This window comes from Pimephales promelas, chromosome 11 (genome assembly GCF_988280905.1).
Source record: "Pimephales promelas chromosome 11, fPimPro1.hap1.1, whole genome shotgun sequence".
Lineage (NCBI taxonomy): Eukaryota > Metazoa > Chordata > Actinopteri > Cypriniformes > Leuciscidae > Pimephales > Pimephales promelas.
The window spans coordinates 24,873,146-24,894,035 of NC_142779.1; the positions used below are offsets into that span (position 1 = coordinate 24,873,146).

Here is a 20,890-nt window from a genome sequence, read left to right on the forward strand (position 1 = left end):
GATTACGTCACCCATTCATCACATGACGGAGATGATGAGCCGCATTGAATTTGGGGGCTGCCAGCCTTAATTGGTTTATCGGCTATTTGCACGTGTGGATAAAACACAATTAATTTCATAGGCTTTAAATAACTATTAGGCTTATAACCTGTAACTATGTAGTTTATATTAAATGTGTGCTATCATATCAGTCTTAAAACACCACATTACATGTCTCCTTCACTTGGCATTAACGATGGGAAGTCTATGCATTTCAGCTATCGATTCGTTCAGACTCTAAACTTTGGAGGTTCAATAAACGATTCAGCAGTTCTTTACGCCATTACGGCATTTACTTTAAAACCACAAAGGATTTGCTTTTTAAAAACGATTAAGATTGTTTGTTGTTGTTATTTGTTAAAATTACTGTTTATTTGTGTGTGTCCAGTTTGTTGTTGCCATGATTCACTTCATAAAATATTGGCTATTTAAAATATCAATAGCCTTTGAATTTACATTTTTAATTTTACACAATAATTACGCTTTTTTTCGCTTGTATGTTGAATAGTCTTTTTCTGTAATATTTATTTTATGTAGGCTATTATATGGGCGTAACTAACTTTTCGCCCGCCCTCGGTCAAATCCTTGGTGCAATCCAAATCAGTTCACACATTGGTTTCGGGTCCATAAAGAATCGGGCTTGTTAGGAAAAAGAAAGTTTCGTTTCTTTGTTAAAAATAGAGTCAATAGCTTGGGCCGATTCAACTTTAATGAAAAAGATTGTTCAACCGATTCATTCAAGATATCCAAATCACGTTTAACCGTTTGAAAAGATTCGACTCTTCTGAAGAATGATTCATTCACAAATCGGATACGGCAAGTTGTCAAACTTGTCATATCGATCTATGCGCGTCTGTCTGACCTTACACATATTGAGGTTTGGGACTCCAGTGTAAGCGCATTTATATCGCCTCTGTGCTTTAAAATGTCCGTGGAATTGCACCTTATCGTGGTTTATATAGAATAGGCTAGCCTACAGCTTCTTTCCCCCCACTTTAGCCCCCCAAGCACAAAAGTGAAACTCCGCCTATGCCTTTGAAGATCCAGTGGATGAGGAGACAGTCTGTTCTCGGTACTATGGTGTGTGTTTTTGGACAGGGATGTTTGGGAAACAAGTAACCGTCAGCGGGACCGAAGCCGACTCCCGTTTCCAACTGTAAACACGTGGATAGATCAGCTGTTTTACACTGGAGCTTCACAACCAGAGCTTGTCTGGGCGCGTGATACATTTTGAGAGCGCGCCTGGTTGATTTCAAGGGGATTAAAGTTTTTTTTTTACTACCTCAGAATGAGTGACCTAGAGGAAGACTTTGCCAAGATTCTAATGCTCAAGGAGGAGAGGATACGAGATCTGGAAAGGCGCTTGTTGGAGCGAGAAGACGAAATCCACGAGCTGAAGAGAAAGCTGCACAAATGTCAGTCTGTTTTACCGAGCGCGCAGATCGGACCGCGAACGCACCGCGCGCAGGGAATATCAGCAGAACCGCAAACGCACCAGGATTTATTATCAAACCAAAGCTTTAGGAGAGTTGCTAAATCGGACAGGTGAGATGATTTCACACATGCAACTAATGCTTTATGGTTTTTCACATGGTTTGGGTCATGACTTTTAAAGTTAACACTTTGTTGACATTGATTTGATTCTATAGTGCATCATTACGAGTATTTGAGGATGAGGATTCAGGGCATGAATGAAGAAAGTCATGATGACAGAGCATCTTTGTGAAGCTTCAGAGAGAGAAGGAGGAGGTGGGGGAGATAGAGTGTATCATTGATCTAAACCATCATCATCATCATCATCAGATCCCAGAGGGCTCCGAGCACAGGAAGCTTCGTGCATTATCGGCTTTTAGGGTTTGAACGTGTAGCGCCCAAGAGCCTGTCTGAGGATATTTAATACGCCATTAGAAAGTGCTTTGTTTGACCATATGCTTCCCCTCCCATCAGCCCTATCCATTTGATTCTTTGAGCATCTTTGTGTAAGATTTAGCCAAACCTTCTAAGGATGGCAATTCAGAAGTTTAGGACTTTGCGACTTAATGCGTTTCATTATTTTATTTTATAAATTCATTTAAAATTATCTCAAATATGCTTACAACTATTATTTTTTGTTGCATAGCCATTTTGAATGCATAGCCTTGCATATAATTATCCAGCTAATTTACATGAGTCAAATCCCACCCCAATCCGTAAGCTTTCCAAGTAACAAATACATGAATCAGCTCAAAAGACCGTTTGGAAAACGTATCAGCATCACCTCACATTTGATTTGCATGCAGAAAAGCCCACAAGAGGGCACAAGGTCTTCTGTTATTGTTTTCCCCCTTCACTTTAAGGGCCATCACATCACTTACTGTATGGCCTATATGACAACAAACCTAATAGTTTTATAATTGCATTTTTTTGGGATGCTTAGACTAGAGCAAAGTATGTGCATTTTGTGTTTGTGACCGTATGAAGTTACTATGAAGACAGATGTGCTGGCCTAATCACTCCTACCTTAATGATTTCATTATGGAAGAAGCAGAGGGATACAAGCTGTTTGTAGCTTAATGAGCACTGAGACCATGTGCTGATAAACAAACTTTGCCTTATGATGCATCATCTAACCCTCCGTTTTTAATTAATGATGGAAATTACAATACTACTTTTAGCAACTTGTCAGTAGTAATAGAGAATACAATTACTTATGGTCCACAATACACTCATCTAAGGATTATGAACACCATACTAATACTGTTTTGACCCTCTTTCTCCATCAGAACTGCCTTAATTCTACTTGGCATTGATTCAACAAGGTGCTGATAGCATTTTTTAGAAATGTTGGCCCATATTGATTGGATAGCATTTTGCAGTTGATGGAGATTTGTGGGATGGACATCCAGGCCACGAAGCTCCCGTTCCACCACATCCCAAAGATGCTCTATTGGGTTGAGATCTGGTGACTGTGGGGTAGGGCTGCAACTAACAACTATTTTAATAGTCGACTAGTCACCGACTATAGAAACGATTAGTCGATTAATCAAATAATTATTAAATTTTTCTAAAATTTTGTAACTTTAATGCTGATAGGCCGATTCATACTAAAAGTAAATAAAAATGCCCTGTCTAAAACCAATTAGGCACAGTGCTCGGTCAGTATAGACATAATAAATAGAGAAACTCTATCATTTTTATAAAGGACAACATTTGTTTTATAAGAAAAAATAAATTAAAATCAAGTAAACATTTTCTTCTTGTAAACCAGGGGCAGGCACATTAGCAGCAATAAAACAATAAACAAAAACATTAAGTGCATTTTGTGAGAAACATTCAGTGGTCAATCTGTTGCAAAAGAACTTTACAACTCGTCTCAACATTATGAAATCTAACGATTTTAAAATAAGCTTTCAGAGTCGTCTGAATATCGAAAATACGCTTATAAAAATCGCAATGTACATCCAAAACAAAACGTATTGACTTCCATGTTATTTAAATCTGACCGAGGCGAGTCAAACTCCATTTCATTCAACTGTCCGACGTGCTTTCAATTTAAATGTTCGTGCATCACAGAGGTGCTGCCGTGATACGCAAGGACTGCTTTGCAAACCATGCAGGTAATCTTTTTATTTAAAATGTTCCCAAACTTTAGATGTTTTGGTACGCGCAGCTGCTGCATTGGAAACCGCCATTTCTGTATGTTATCGCTCAGCAGAGAAGCTAATGCGCATGTGCGACTTTCGGCAGAGGTTGAAATGAAGAGAGATGCCTCGGTCGGAAAAAAAAACATGTCTTGCGACAACTTTGACAATGAAATTCATTGTCGACTATTTCTATTATCGATTTTTGTCGACAACATCGACTAATCGTTGCAGCCCTACTGTGGGGGCCATTTTAGTACAGTGAACTCATTGTCATGTTCAAGAAACCAATTTGAAATGATTCGAGCTTTGTGACATGGTGCATTATCCTGCTGGAAGTAGCCATCAGAGGATGGGGACATGGTGGCCATAAAGGGATGGACATGGTCAGAAACAATGTTCAGGTAGGCCGTGACATTTAAACGATGCCCAATTGGCACTAAGGGGCCTAAAGTGTGCCAAGAAAACATCCACCATTACACCACCACCAGCCTGCACAGTGGTAACAAGGCATGATGGATCCATGCTCTCATTCTGTTTACGCCAAATTCTGACTCTACCATCTGAATGTCTCAACAGAAATCAAGACTCTCCATACCTCTGCGCACCTGCTCACACAGACATCACACATCATCAGCGCAGATTGATAGAGGCTCACTGATCCCCGCAAATGGGCTTTATGCCCAGCTGCACTACTTCCTGAACTTCAGCCAGCTCCTTGTTTCCTGTCTGCCATTATTGGCCAAATTGATTAATTCAGGTGTACCTGACCTCAGTAGTCATGGCAACAATAATCAGACACACCTGAATTAATCAATTTGGCCAATAATGGCAGACAGGAAACAAGGAGCTGGCTGAAGTTCAGGAAGTAGTGCAGCTGGGCATAAAGCTCATTAGTTCAAATCTCCCGGAATCTAGAGCGAGCGAGCGAGCAAGAGCGCGACTGTGTTTCAAACTGTGCAACGCGCGCAACAGATAGCGAGAGAACCCTGGCGCATGGCCGCATGCGAGTTTTAAACCTTATTTTGGGGCAAAGTCATCAAACTTTTTCAGGGATTTTTATTATATTTTACTGCTGTTTCTATACATGCAGTTTTTATGTACCGATGACCAGTAAAAGTGCAGTTCTGACTCTCTGCCCATTCATTAGATAGAGCCCGGTCTTGTTAAGTCCGAAATAGCTGCCTGAAGGCGTTGCCAAGATGGCGGCCGAGTCGCATGACTTGCCTTAAAAGGACTTTGCTAACGTCGACAAGACAAACTCTTCCAGTCTCAGCTACAAGTGTTTAAGGACGAGGCAAAGTAGAAGTTGTTCGCAGGTAGCCAATGAAAACCATAGGCTGGGATTATGCAAATTTGTTACATTGCTACTTACGTTCGTAACAGGAAGTCGGACTGGAATTGCTGACGACTCGTTTCAGTAGTTCAGAATCAATTCTTTCTTTTAGGAGACAATAACTTTAGGCTATTTGTTGTGGACTTTTATCTTCAAAAGGTTGCAGACCTTTTTTATTCACAAACAGGTATATTACACTAAAGTAAGTAATTGTTTTGAAATTGGACATCATTTTATTTCACTTGATATCTAAATTTGGACAAAACTTGGTTAGACAAGTTTTAAAGTCCATATATATATTTTTTTATATATATGTTTTGTTTGGTACATTTGTTTTACAATAAACTAAGGAGTAGTCAAGACTTTGTCTCCTCAGCTGGAATTATCATTAATAATAAGATCTTGGTGTCATCTAAAAAATAGCTGGTGCACTTAAGGGTCCCATAAAAGAGACAAAATGGCGGCAGATGTGAGTCTGTGGCACAAAAGAGCAGCCACACTAGTCATGTTACAACAGATCCTCTTTCCATCGATCCACAAAGGAAGAACCCTGCAGGAAGAGTTTATTAAGGTGAAATTTAAAGCCTGTTTTTCTGGGAGAGGTCCTTTCAAGGGCAGTGACAGTGAGAAAGAGAAGGGACAAAAATAAGTGGCAGAAAGAAGGAATAATCTTGCATTCCTCATTTGTTATTTTTAGATATTCTTTATATTTAATTGTTCTTTGTGTGTTATTTTTGACTACAATAACTATCCAAAGAATGGTAGACATCTGGGTGCTGTTGTGGGCCCTTGGGATCTTTTTAAGCGGTTTCAGTTTCAGATACCAAAGATGAGGGTTTGTTTCACTCATTTTCATCTGCTAACACTGCCTTAGTGTCTCTCTTTAAAGGGATAGTTCACCCAAAATTGAAAATTATGTCAACATTTACTCACTCTCAATTTGTTTCAAAACTGCATGAATTTCTTTCTTCTGTTGAACACAAAAGAAGCTATTTTGAAGAAGTAACCAAACAGTCGATGGACCCCATTGACTTTGTTTGCACATACTATGGAAGTCAATGGGTTTCATCAACTGTTTGGTTACCCGATATTATTCAAAATATATTATTTTGTGTTCAACACAAGAAAGAAAGGGTTTGGAAACAAATTGAGAGTATTTGAGTATACTTTAGGATTTTTTAATGTACTCTGCTGTTTTGTTCATGTGTAAATAGCCTATGAAAACAGATAATTTTGCTTAGACTGGGCTCTGAAGTTTAACACCTCTCACAATGAGCATAATTTGCCATCACATCACTTCATTGTCCCTGTGTGTCTTTCATAGTCTGACACCAGAGGGCGCCTTATGTCCTTTATAAACTCAAACGTAATGCATATCTACTAGCTCTTCAAAGTTGAGGTAAGTCAAGCTATATAAGCAATGTCAGTAACTATGAATAGAGGTGACTGGGACTATGTCCCACATTTTATTTCAGTGAATATTTCAGGTTAAGTTTAAATGTGAAGGTACTCTCTGTTTAGACACATTCCAGAAATCTTGGCAATTGATCATTTCCAGGGAGTATTTTTCCAAGAATAAGACAGTTAATTTAACTTGTGAATGTCCCAATAGCAGAGAATGTAATCACATTAGTTGGGGTTGTCACAACAGAAACCTGCCATTAAACAGCCTATAGCAAAGGTGTAAAACTCAGCCTCTGGAGGGCCACAGCAGTTTACCTTCAACCCTAATAAAAACACCTGATCCAGCTAATCAAGACATACTGTACAGGCTAATATGCAAACTACTGGTGTGTTGGACATTCTGCTGGGTTGTTTACATGGCCCTCTAACTAAGAGAGGACTTTAGTAAATAGTAAAACTAGGGCTCTTCAACAAGGTATCTCTGGTGGTAACCATTTATTGGCCAATAGAAATTTGTATCAATTCATTATGTTAAATGAAAGCATACAACACGTGACAACTTGCCCGATTTTGTCCTGAGAATCAGATAAGGTTTTTTTTTTTATTTTTTTATTTTTTAATCTCTCTATAGCCTAATTGTGTTGATTTTGTAATAATGTTTGCTGGTATGTTTTTGTTTATTGACTTTTTCGACCAACAGTAAAATAATAGGCTATAAAATATTATCATTTGGATTTTTAGTTTGGAATTTCTATGCCTTCATTGAGCTCATATCAGATAATAGCCTACCTACATTCATTAGATCAGTGGGAGAAACACTTAGAAGGCTTTCAGTCCACAAATCAGCAACATTCACCATGGATTTATGCTAATGTTATAATTTAACTCTAACCATAAATATGATAATGTGACAGAAATATTCATTCGCTTACAAGTAGACTAAACTACTGATCTATATGATGTCATTATATAGATCAGTACTACATCCAACACTTCAAAACTATTAGCCTATATCATATATAAATGTTGTATTTGATGACCAACACATTTTTTTGTTCATCCTTTAAAAATTGTCCTAAAATGAAAAATGTTAATATGTTGGAAAACTCTAATTTAAAAAAAAACAAAAAAAAAAAAACATTGTAAACAGTAGGATTTTCATTGGCTATTTTCACTCCTTATACGTTTTCACTTCTTTTTTTTTTATAACTAATATTAAGACATTATGAATGATAATAAAAAAGTTAATTTCATCTACATTAAGCTTAGTGATTTATTGTCAGCCCCAGTGCTAACAGATGTTTTTTTTTTTTGTTTTTTTTTTTTTACTCTGTGTGAGTTCTGATTTGAGGTGTTGCTGCCCTCAAATTTGAGTCTGGAGCCCTGTGAACTTAAAATAAAACTGCGTATCGTAATATTTGAATTTGTATTAAAGTTATTTTGGGGGAAATGTTAATAATTGCATTGCAAGCTGCTTGCGCTCCTAAAATTTTCAGTCAGGGGCAACAGCGCCTAGTCAAAAAAAGTTAGTCTGGAGCCAGTACTTTTGACAATAAAACAAAAATATATTAATCTGAGTGTGGCTTAATTTGTTTACATTTTAAGTGTTTTTATGATAATACCCCACCATGTCACTATGGTATTTGTTACGGGGGCCCAGCAAGATGGTTTGTACCCAGGGCCCACAATTTGGTGCTACGCCCCTGCTCATATCTCTCGTTTTTCCAAGAGCATATGGATCCACCATTTTAAAACAATTACAAAAACAAATTCTGATTCTAATTCAGATTTTTTTTAACCAACGGGAAAACTGAAAATACGCATTTATTTAATTGCAACTTTAGCAAACCCCATCTCTGCAATTTTGAATAATTTTGAATTAATTTTGAGTAATTTTGAAACTTATTTTTGTATAGCCTGCTTTTGCAGTATTTTTGTAAAGTTGTCGCACAGCAATCAGCTGTACAGAGCTGAACATCAGACTGTCTAAGAATCTGTGCTCTTCTGTGACGCGCGCGAGCGTTCTGTGCACTCTCATGCTCAACTCATTCATCACGTCACTGCCCACGAGCGATGCGCGCTCACACGGATACGCTTCTGACTGTCAGTGCTGAGGATTTGTGCGGCTCTGTTGGATTGAGCGCTGATTATTCCCTTTTTCTTTTTTTTTCTTTTTTGTACACGGAAACACTGAGATACTTTCCCCTCACAGGTTCTTCTCGTTTTGTAGTTAGTTCCTTTCAGAGTAGCTGGTTTAGTGCTCAGTGTTTCTTTCCTCTCAGTAAAGTTACTAGAAGTGCCGTTCTGTTCGGTTTTATTCGGTTCTGTTCGATTTTATTTGGTTTAGAAGGGAAAGGGATGATGATGGGGACTTTACGCGACCTCCAATACGCGCTTCAGGAGAAAATTGAAGAACTGAGACAGAGAGATGCTCTTATTGACGAACTGGAGCTCGAATTGGACCAGAAAGACGAACTGATTCAGAAACTGCAGAACGAACTGGATAAGTACCGCTCCGTAATTCGCCCGGCGACACAACAGGTCCAGAACCGCTCGGAGCTTCAGGAGCATCAGCGCACCAAACGACAGGCGATCAGCGCCGAACCAGCCAACGTCCAGCAGCTGAGTCACGTGACTCTGCCCAACGTCCCCAAGAGTGCCAAGTAGGTTAACCAAAAAACAAAAACAAAAATTGGTATATTAGGCTACATTTACAGTCGAACGTCAATATGCTAACAGCATCAAATCCCAAATAAAACTAATATTGAAATCCAATTTAAACTGTGACGGAACAGAGTTATCATAACACATTGGAGGGTCATCACTGTCTATGAAAAGGGTCCAATCATTGGACCCTTTTCATAGACAGTGATGACGCGGTTTAACGCCAACCAGCATATATAAATCCGGCAAAGTTTTTTTTAATTTTCAGTTTAAATGTATGAAAGCCTACTTACAACACTATATGCCTACTTTGTAATAGAAGCCTACATCAAATAGCCTACAATAACCTACTGTGAGTGTGTTTCTAAAACAGGGAGTGATAAAATTGACATCTTTCCATCTTCTGATCAACATTAGGCTATCGATCTCTCTATTTTTTATTTTTTTTTGAAAGTTGTGAAAAATGTATTGTGGAGTTTTTAATTTTTTTTTTTTTTTTTTTGAGCAAATAGGATTTATATAACAATATATTTCTCTCATTTACGGAAGTTTACTGACGACTTCCGCTTCTGTGAAACATGGAAATGGGCTATATGCACGCATAAATTCCGCATTTGACGCAAGGATGCTCGTCCATTTCCGGTTGTGGAGATTAAAGCGGAGGAAAACCGAGGAAAACGAAACGTACATACGTTTAGATGTAATGTTATATAGGCCTATAGTTATATTTATTTAATATAATTTTAAAAAGAAGCATAAACACAACGAGGGGTGTCTGTTTTATCTGTTTTTGTGACTAACGTTTCTTTAGTATAACCATGGAGTATAAAATTCAATAAATTCTCGGTATTGCATTGGACTCTACGATCGGCGGAAGTTATCGAAAATCCCTAATGCTTCACCGGAAATACCGCCGTGCATAGACAGCAAACTGATATTGAATCAACGTGGAAACGACGTCTCTCATGACATTGAAACAATGTTGATTTTGCTCATTGAATTAACGTTGAACCAATATCAGACGCGGCATTCTTCAAAGCTAAATAAAAATCGAAAATTGGTTTGCTTTCATAACGTTGAAACAACACGTTGATTTCAAGTTGATTTTCCGTTAGTTTTGAAAGAATGACGCGTCTGACGTTGGTTCAACGTTAATTCGATGAGCAAAACAATGTCAGATCAACGTTGTTTCGATGTCATATTTCCACGTTGATTCAATGTCAGTTTGCTATCTGAAACTCAGTTTACGTTAATGTGTTATTTGATAACGTCAATGTTGAATGTTGAGTTTAAAGTACTCTACAAATACAACATTAATATATATGACCTATGAAGTAGCCTATCCTAACAACAACCACAAAGGAAAAAAGCTGCAGTGTAACAAGAAAAACTTTCTTGTTTTCTATTACACTTTAATAAAAGCTGCCCAGCTCAAAGTTCTCTAGGTTTGTATGCATGAATCTGATCAGATATATGGCTATAGCTTTGTATAGCTTAAACCTTGTAACATGCAGGATCCCTACAAGGAAACAAGAAGCTTCAGTTTCCATAAACCAAATATTTGCCTAGTGTGTCATATTGTTGTATATTCAGACACCCTATACTGATTTGACTTTCTGCTTTTTGCATATCTACTACATAGGGAAGTATGCATACACTTTTCACTGAACTCACCTGTTGTTCTTTAGTGCATTACCTAAATATTATCATAGTCATGCTAAAATAACATAGTAATGCAGGTATTTTAACACAATCTTTCATCTGTGTCAAATTACCATTTTACTGAAGCAGCAATAAATGGTGTTGATTGTTTTTTGGCTTTGGTTACCATGGCAACTTGTTGAAACTATTCTAATGTCTGATGTAAATCCAAAAAAAAAAAAAAAAAAGAAAGAAAGAAAGAAAGAAAGAAAAAACCTTATTATGCTCTCTTCAAAATGCCATTCATTGACATTTGCAGAAGCATCTTAATGATGACGCTCTAAAGTTTGATTTTCCACAAGGAAAAATCGGAACCAGGAATACTGTGTCTGAACGGAGTAGTTATAAGAGCACGGACATGGACATACCCAAAGTCTGCCATTTAATAACTGCTTTGTTTTACGGACTGATTTGCTTATCAAAGCAGCCTGATATCGTGCAGCAGGTGGATCACAAACACTATTTACATGATCATCTGTTATTATGCACACAGTACTGTGTCATGTTTCAATTGAAATAGACACTGCCGTGACCCGAGGGCCTAACCAGACTAAACAGTTCGCCTGAATGTGAAGGATCTTTGTGTTTCAACCTGCTGTCATGAACTCACATACCCTTAATTATTTTGTATCCAGTGGTTTGGCAGTAGAGGAACTTTATTCTTCTGTTTCTGAGCATTGTGACATTTGACAGCTCACACCTTGTTTTGTACAGAAAAACCCATTGAACACCACAGCGGAGCTTGTTCTGCATTTTCTTCTTCTGTTCTGCTTGTATCTTGAGGTCATGAGCACCTCAATGAATGATTATATCAGCTTGGGTTGGGCTGCCAGATGGGAACAACTGGCATCAATAATGCTTTAGTCATATATGCTTAATGTTTTTGAATGTGCGTGGTCAGGGAGAAGACTTATTTTTATTTTGCTTGTCCTTTGCCAATGTGTGCATGCATCAAATGTCCTGCTGCTTTCTTTTAGAAGTAAAGGCAAATGATTTCAAATGACGCGGATCCCTTTCTTTCCTTTGGTAGAATAAGAGTTTTTGCCATTTGAATGTTATTCGCAGTGTGTCTTTGTCTCATAATTGCATCTTCTTTCTTCCTGTTTCAGTTTCTTCTTTTTTTTCTTTTTTTTTGCATTTTCCAATGCAGTGGCATTTGATTGGCTTTAATGATGAAAGACCAGAAGTGTTTTTTGAAGTCTTGTTTAAAATGTCTCTTCTGAACTGGTCTCTCTGACATCTGCACTGTCTGAGGTATTTTGAAATATCAGAGATCTGAAGAAGTCCTGTACCGATATAGGAATGTCTGAATTGGACTCTTTGTCCTCTCTATTTTTCCTAACTAGCCTGCGTTAGCTATAGGAGGCACTTTGGTTTGGGGGAGCAGTCAAAAATATTAAAAGAAATAATAAAAAATCATGTTGTTGTGCTATAAATAATCCTTATCAGTTTGACTGAATGAGCTCTAAAATGTCCTTTATAGTTTTATTTCAGACTTCAGGAGAATAACGCTACACTTGTCCTGTTACCCTCATGTCGTTCCAAACCCGTAAGACTTTTGTTTGTCTTCGGAACACAAGTGAAGATCTTCTGATGAAATCTGAGAGCTTTTTATCCTTACATTGACAGCTACTCTACTACCTCTTTGATGCTTCAAAAAGTTCTTAAAGAGATCTTAAATCTAATCCATACCGTGTGAATTGAGTTTAGTCAATTTTGACACAACACACTAATGGGCATTAATCATGTCGAGAAGAAGCCGCTCAGGCTGACATTTTCTTCAACATGTTTATCAGGGAAGATAACGTGCATAATAATACTTATTTTATTAATGATAAATACTAATAAACAATAAGTTCTTTGCCTCTACTTCGTGCATTAAAATATTTATGTGCATACATAATTAAATTGAATGGGAATAATCAGTGAAATACTCAACCCTGCATGCTAAAGCTAATAAATGCCAGTCTAATTGAAAAACGTCTCTCGGTTAGTGCACATCTTATATTGGAACTATGCAATTTGACATTTCTGATTTGAATATTTTCAATAATTTTATATTTTTTACCAGTTGTTCTTTTTTTTCCCATAATTTTGGCAATAGATAAATTAATGATCTCGATATTATTAGATCGTGTCCCTAGTCATCCAATTTGACTCTCATATGCTGATGTATAAACTTGACAACTGATTTTTATAAAATGGAGTTTGATCACTTATCAGTTGTTTGAAATTTTAAGGCAATTATCAAATGTTTCCATTTCCAATAAAAGATGATAAATTATTACATGATTAGTTACATTTCATTACCCATTTCAACAGTACATATTTAACGAAAATATTTATATTTTTTCTTCAATAACTGAAACAGATTTTGTATAGTTTAGTTTTTTTGTAGTTTTAGTTAAAGTAGTTCACTTTTTAAAAAAAAAACAAAAAAAACTTTTGCTGATAATATCCATGTCATTCTTTCTTCAGTCGAAAATAAATTAAGGTTTTTGATGAAAACATTACAGGATTTTTCTCCATATAATGAACTTCAGTGGGAACCAAATGGTTCAAGGTCCAAAAGACACTTTCAGTGCAAACTGCAAATTGTTCAAAGGGCTTTAAACGATTCCAGACGATGAATCTTATCAAGCGAAACAATCGCTCATTTAATAAATAAATAACAAGGTTTAAGTTTTATAAGCTCAAATATTCGCCTTGCTCTGTTCTGTGACGCACGTTTGTGACTCTCCTGTTCGAACTCGTTCATCAAAATGAACAAATCTTTTTCCAAGTCGTTTGGTTCATTCAACGAACGAAACGAACGAATTGACTCGGAAAAAGATTTGTTCATTGATGAACAAGTTCGAACAGGAGAGTCACACAGAACAGAGCAAGGTGAGCATTTGAGCTTATAAAACTTAAACTTTGTTATTTATTTATTAACTGAGCGATTTTTTCGCTTGATAAGACCCTTATTCGTCGAATCATTTAAAGCCCTTTGAACAGTTTACAGTTTGCACTAAAACTTTCTTTTAGACCTTGAACCGTTTGGTTCCCAGTGAAGTCCATTATATGCCAGTATGGGTGGACTAACTTGGGACTTCATAACCAGATTTATGCAGTTGGATTGTCCTTGGATTAAATTCATGCCGCTGTTCTTTGGTGACTTACAAAAATTGCAGAAACTTTTTTTTTTCAGTTGTGCTGGTATAAAATTAAATTAAGATTATATTCCACTGAGTGAGAATATGGCTAAAATCAATATACTGTACATCACAGCAATGCATTTGGCATCTACTGTATATTCATAAGCATAAACAGTGCAATTTTCATTTAAAATATAAAGGACAAATTATATGTCCCTTAATTCTGCTGAGTAAGTTTAAATCTGGAAATAAATCAACTTGGCCATTCATTTGTCTCAGGTTATTATTATGCAATGTCATGTGCAGTATGAGCTGTTATCTGCCATGAGACTTTGTTTCCTGTTTCAGCATTCTGTCTAGAAAATGGGCATAATAAACAGAGGAAGATGTGGCCATTAACTCATTAGCATACACATCTGATGACCACAGAACAACTGATGGCTTTCCAATGAGACCACAGCAGTCATGCAGAGAGGGTAGAATATGTGAATCAATACAGATCATCCGGACAGTCCTCTGCACCGGCAATGGTGAATTCTTTCTTCAGTTTTTTTCCCCCAGTATTTTTTAATACGATTCTCTTGACGAAAAATGTTGCGAGACAGACAAAATGCCTACCAATGCACAACATTCTCGTAGGAATTTTTATATGCAAGATCTATTCAGTGTCTTTATACAAGACGTTCAGTTCCACGTCTACCACTTTCTCCAAATTTCCTTTCCTTGGCATACTTTGTCCTTTTAAGGGAGAGACAGTCTGTCGACCTGTGTGACGTGAATAATTCTCCTGAAAAAGGCAGCGAGTAAAAATGTAAGTCAAACAAACAGAGGCTATGGATGATCCAGAGGTTGTCTCAAATGAGGCCAGTGATCTCTGTGCTTTTACTGGATGTAAAACATCTCTGACTGCTCCTCCAGAGAGCCAATGTCATCCAGAATACAGACTGGTATGCTAAAATATCACAAAACTAAACCGCAAAACAGAGCACAGAGAGACATTAAATGCATTTTATAGCTACACAGACTGATCTCATGAAGTAGCGTGTGTATGACACACCAATTCGTATTTCCATTTTTGACGTGCTATCAAGACGCATACTCGCTTTTCAGCGTGTTTATGAACGCCGTTGACTTAACGTTATTACTGTAAATATAAATATATGACTTACCTCAACCCCGTCCCTAAACCTAACCATCACTGGGGTTAATGGCATTTATGACTGGACATTTGACGGCGTGTACAGACACGCGGAATCACTCGGACGTTAATGGCGTAGACATACATGCATAGACGCGGATAGCTCAAAATGCGTAGAGATAACACCGCACTTGACTCGAAAGTGGCGTGTATGTTTACGCAAAAGTCATAATGTCATGTTGAGTTACATTATTAAACCAGTTATATTAATAAGACTTTTGCTGAAATGTCCTGCTTCTCATGATATTTCTCCTGAACCTACTAATCTCATTATGATCTCACATGCCCCTCATGAAATTCCTCCAACAACACATGAACCGAGCAATGCCATACAAATTCATTTTATTGCTTTTTAATTGTATTGCATGTCAGCAATTGTCAAATTTGTTTCTATTTTTATATCTCCCATGTTAAAGTCAATAACATTTTCCTTAGGGTGAGACTGTCCATGTGTGAAAGTGAAAGAAGCTGTATGTAAACTATTGCAGAGATCTTAAAGTCCTATTTCTGCTCACAGCGGAGCGTGTCTGTGGAATGTAAACACTGTGTGGTTCATAGGCGAGCAAATGTGGATTTTAGTAGCCTAACTAAATCAGATGACTGGCGTAAGTCCAGGTCTACAAAAATAGGGAATTGCTGTCACAATGATAGGCTTTGTGTTGAGGAATGTTCGGAAGTGTCGTATTTGAAGAACACTCCACCATATCAAACCAGGCTTTTTCATCCACCATCACATGAGCAAGCAAATGTCATTTTGATGAACTAAATGGATTTGCATAAATAATGACTTGAGTTGCATTTCCAAACAGGTTTCCAGAACACTGTGCTCCATCTGCCATTTTTCATTCAAACAGATCCCGCTTCAAAAGGGTAGTGCGAGAAGTTCTCTCTGGCTGCTCAAGAAACCAAACAAACAAACCAAAAAAAGAGCAACGTTTTTAGTGCAAACAGAGCCACGGTGTTTACACTCCTCAAGTCAGTTTCTGCATTTTAGTGAAGTATTTCATCATGGGAACAAAAATAGTTTTGCATCTGATATTTCATGTGTTTGAAAATATTATTTTTTTTCATTGTGTTCAGTCCTTGTGTGGGAGGTTAAGGTTACGTTGACTTTCAGTTGAAATGAGTTTATTTGTGTGTCTGTGACGCAAACCTTTGAAATCCTAATTCTCCTGATTTTTGTTTGCTGTGACGTCCAGCGCTGACTAAGAGACTTTGTCTGTTTACTTTCATCTTCTGAAATATCCTCTTCATTTCATCTTTTTTTAACCCACATTCACTGTTGATTTGTTTCCTGAAGCATCTCATTGGCAATGTTCAGATTACTATCTCTTACTATTTCTACAGTATATACACTCACCTAAAGGATTATTAGGAAGTCCTGTTCAATTTCTCTTTAATGCAATTATGTAATCAACCAATCATATGGCAGTTGCTTCAATGCATTTAGGGGTGTGGTCCTGGTCAAGACAATCTCCTGAACTCCAAACTGAATGTCAGAATGGGAAAGTAAGGTGATTTAAGCAATTTTGAGCATTGCATGGTTGTTGGCGCCAGACGGGCCAATCTGAGTATTTCACAATCTGCTCAGTTATGAAAATGTCTTGTTGATGCTAAAGGTGAGAGGAGAATGGGCCGACTGATTCAAGCTGATAGAAGAGCAACTTTGACTGAAATAACCACTCGTTACAACCAAGGTTTGCATTTGTTAAGCCACAACACACACACAACCTTGAGGCGGATGGGCTACAACAGCAGAAGACACCACCGGGTACCACTCATCTCCACTACAAATAGGAAAAATAGGCCACAATTTGCAAGAGATCACCAAAATTGGACAGTTGAAGACTGTAAAACTGTTGCCTGGTATGATGAGTCTCGATTTCTGTTGAGACATTCAGATGGTAGAGTCAGAATTTGGCGTAAACAGAATGAGAACATGGATCCATCATGCCTTGTTACCACTGTGCAGGCTGGTGGTGATGTAATGATGGTGGGGATGTTTTCTTGGCACACTTTAGGCCCCTTAGTGCCAATTGGGCTTTGTTTAAATGCCATGGCCTACCTGAGCATTGTTTCTGACCATGTCCATCCCTTTATGGCCACCATGTACCCATCCTCTGATGGCTATTTCCAGCAGGATAATGCACCATGAAAGCTTGAATCATTTAAAAAATGATTTCTTGAATATGACAATGAGTTCACTGTACTAAAATGGCCCCCACAGTCTCCAGATATCAACCCATTGGAGCATCTTTGGGATGTGGTGGAATGGGAGCTTCGTGCTTGGATGTGCACCCCACAAATCTCCATCAACTGCAAGATGCTATTCTATCAATATGGGCCAACATTTCTAAAGAAAGCTTTCAGCACCTTATTGAATCAATGCCATGTAGAATTAAGGCAGTTCATATATATTCCGATATGTTTGGAAATTATAACACCTGGATGTTGCACTTCATTTGCCAAAATCTATACAACATATTAGTACACTGCATTGGATTCTGTATTCAGCAATGAAAAGTGTTTCCTTGCAGTCCCATATGGTGAAGCAAACTCACCCATGTATATTATTGACAGTGTCAGTTATTATTTTGTACATTTATTCATAGTTTGATTTTAATTTTTTTTTTAATTGCCAAAAGTTTAGAGTTAGTAGACATCCCAAAGTAAATCTGCATATAATCATAATGAGGTCATATGACCATAATGTAGCATGGTACTGCTTGACATGTTTATCGTTGCATAATGCATTGTTCTATTTTTCTTAAAATTTAGGCAGTATTAGCAGTTTGTAGTAAGCAGTAAGTTACTACTCTATTTCGAATATGGTCATGTTATGTTAAAGTATTGTTACAGCCCTACCTAACTCTGTTTTTCTGCACTGCACAGGTCAAAGGAACTGATTAAGTCAGCTATCCTGGACAATGACTTCATGAAGAATCTTGAGATGTCTCAGATCCAGGAGATAGTGGACTGTATGTATCCAGTGGACTATGAAAAAAACAGCTGTATTATTAAAGAGGGGGACGTGGGCTCCCTCGTCTACGTCATGGAAGGTGAGAGACGGGAACAGAGAGAGAGAGAGAGAGAGATGCAAATGAAAATGTTGTCATTTACTCTCCCTGCCATGTCTTTGAACCCTGAATAGATTTATGAATACCAAAAGGAAAAATATTGCACAATGTTTGAGTAGGCTAATTCTGTTTAATTCAATGAACCCTGATGGCAAGTAACTGCCAGGCTTACAAAAATTATCAAACCGTTTTCTGTACCACTTATGATCTGTCTTCTGAAGAATCTAAAGCCATACGATATTTTTGTGTAAGGAAAATACCAAACCTGTATTTCCTAGGTGAAATAACACCAGTGTCTATAGTCCGTGAGGTCAAACTCAGTCACATTTGGTGATTCTGCTGTAGATCCACTGAGTGGATCCAGAATATTGACTCTGTGATTAGATATGTATTGATAGGTGCCTGTTAAATTGATCCAGTCAAAGCAGCCAAAGCCTCTGAGAGCTGTTAGACTTTCCCAAACGTTAAACGTTGTATTGATATGGGCTTTTACAGTTGAAACGGTTAAAACTGATGCTGATAGAGATGGCCAGACTCGACTCGACTCGAACATAGATAATTAGTTAATGCAGGTTCAGTAATGATTCGTGTTTCTTTGCACTGCAATTAATAGTTTGTGCATTTAAGTAATGTTATAAATGAGAATATGTCCTAAAATGCTGTCTCTATATTATTAAATGCATGTAAACACTTTTTGGTAGTACAACAACAGACTCTGACTGGGATACATTAGTGTAACATTTGAAGCAGGAGAATATAAGCCTACTTTTCTGTCTATACTTTTTGCTTCGCGAACATGGCCGATCACTTATTTTTAGATTTTTTTTAACATCAGTGTTATTTGATACTCATTTACAATTTTGATTAAATATTTGATGTGGTTTTGGTGTGGTTAGGTTAGGATTGTGTCAGCCACCTGTCTCTGATGTCATTACATCTTTCAATACATCTTTCCGTTTGTGTGGTTTAATGAGATAAAAGAGCTTTTTTGTTTTCTTAGGATCACAGGATTTGCTCTGTCTTTCCTCTTTGTGTTCTGGAGGGAAAGGAGGAAGACTTGGTTTGAATTAAGAGATTTCGTTAGTCATGCTTCAGAGATTCGATGCTTTTGTGGTACAGTACAAATTGGGCACATGCCAAACACACCATATCCTGGCACAATCCAATTAGGAGTAGTGACAGAGTGGATGTTTTTTCTCTGTAATAATACAAAAAAAAAAAAATAGAATGAAACATAGGCAAAAAACTTTTTTTAATCAATTAAATCTATTCTCTCATCATTAGCTCTGTCATAGAAAACAGGAAGAGCAAAAGATTCAGAGAGAACTGAAATGGGAGAGAGAATGAGGACTATTCATTTGAGATTTTCTAATAGAAAGAGAAACAAAGTTTTCATAGCTGGGGATCTGTTTTCCAGATTTCATTATTTACATGTGAGACTGACTGAAATACAATACAGACTGCAAAGGCAAAGCAGTAAAGCGCTTTTGAGATTAAAAAAAAAGAATACTTCTATTCAATGATCCTCCATTCAGACTCAGAGTCTGTGATGGAGGTTAGAGGATCAATAATAGTGATCCGAGCTAAACCGACCAGCATTTGATGCCCAAAATCACATTGAGTCCTGTATTTTAAAGCTTATGTTGATGATGAGATATATCAGCGGATGGATAGAGTATTTAAGTTCTCAGTCACACAAGACCTTTCAGCTGTGATAATTAGTTTGGCCTTACAAGATGAGAACCTAGACAGGAAATTAGGCCCTGCATGCTATTATTGTGCATTGAATGTCATATTAGCCTGTGTGCTGAAGTTGTCATGCTAATTAGCCCCAATCTGAATAAATAAAGACATGCTTAAGGACTGTAGATAATGTCAGCTCTAATACAGTTTTGCAGCTTGGGTATATTTGATGCATGACTTCATACCACCCAAAAGTCGTTTATTAGTAACCAAGAGGACAAGCCAGCCACAAAAATCCTGCAAGTGTTGCTATTTAAAGCTGCAGTCCGTAGCTTTTCTTGGGATTAAAAATTATACAAAATACATTTTTGAGAAAATGCATAACCAGCCAGTGTTCACCGCTATCTGCACTTATGTACTTGGTAAAAATGTTCACCATATCCTGCGACATCTATAATTTAATGCACAAATAATTGCACAGCCGTTCACACTTGTACTTTGCATTAAATGAATGCACTTTTGTATCTTTAATAAGTATATAGAGAGCCTAAGTCCCTCCCCTTCCGGTCGACCACCATGGGACCTTATTTCGGAAAAATATTGAATGGTAGTCAATGGCGAGAGACAACAAATATTTTGATCTCGTTTGAATTGTGCCCTGAATTACACATATGATGTTTTTCATTTTAAAGTAAAGAAAGTCGCAGTTTGATGTAAAACCGTTGAGGTATAAGACTGTGAAAATACGTAATTACAAAGACTACAAACCCCAAAGGCGCACATTTTCTCTCAATGAATGAAGCTAACTTTACTGAGGCTGTCTGTCATTGTTTCTACAGTCTTACGTTATAATCGTAACGTTACGCCGTCATACCTGAGTGTTTTGTACCAAACTGCACACACACGAGCAGCGGATCTCGTTTCGCTTCCCGGGAGATGTAGTTCACAGAGCGAATTTCACATAAAACTAAATGTCACTCTTCTGTTGTATGACAAACTGCGACGTTTTTTTGACTTTCAGAATTATCTTT

At 37.4% G+C, this 20,890-nt stretch overlaps 1 protein-coding gene across 3 annotated transcripts in view; it reads left to right on the forward strand.

Moving 5' to 3' along the window:
• Nucleotides 1–938: 938 nt before the first annotated feature.
• The window catches only part of prkg1a (protein kinase cGMP-dependent 1a), a 102,953-nt gene continuing 83,001 nt past the window's right edge, over nt 939–20,890 (forward strand). The window contains exons 1-3 of one of the 3 annotated variants that reach the window (XM_089117216.1): nt 1,448–1,584; nt 1,689–1,788; nt 17,992–18,158. In XM_089117216.1, the coding sequence (XP_088973342.1) occupies nt 18,035–18,158 (124 nt within the window). In that variant the 5' untranslated portion in view covers nt 1,448–1,584; nt 1,689–1,788; nt 17,992–18,034. Of the gene's footprint in view, nt 1,585–1,688; nt 1,789–8,477; nt 9,063–17,991; nt 18,159–20,890 lie in introns of those variants that run through there. The other 2 variants (XM_039650833.2, XM_039650832.2) reach the window with 2 other exon arrangements.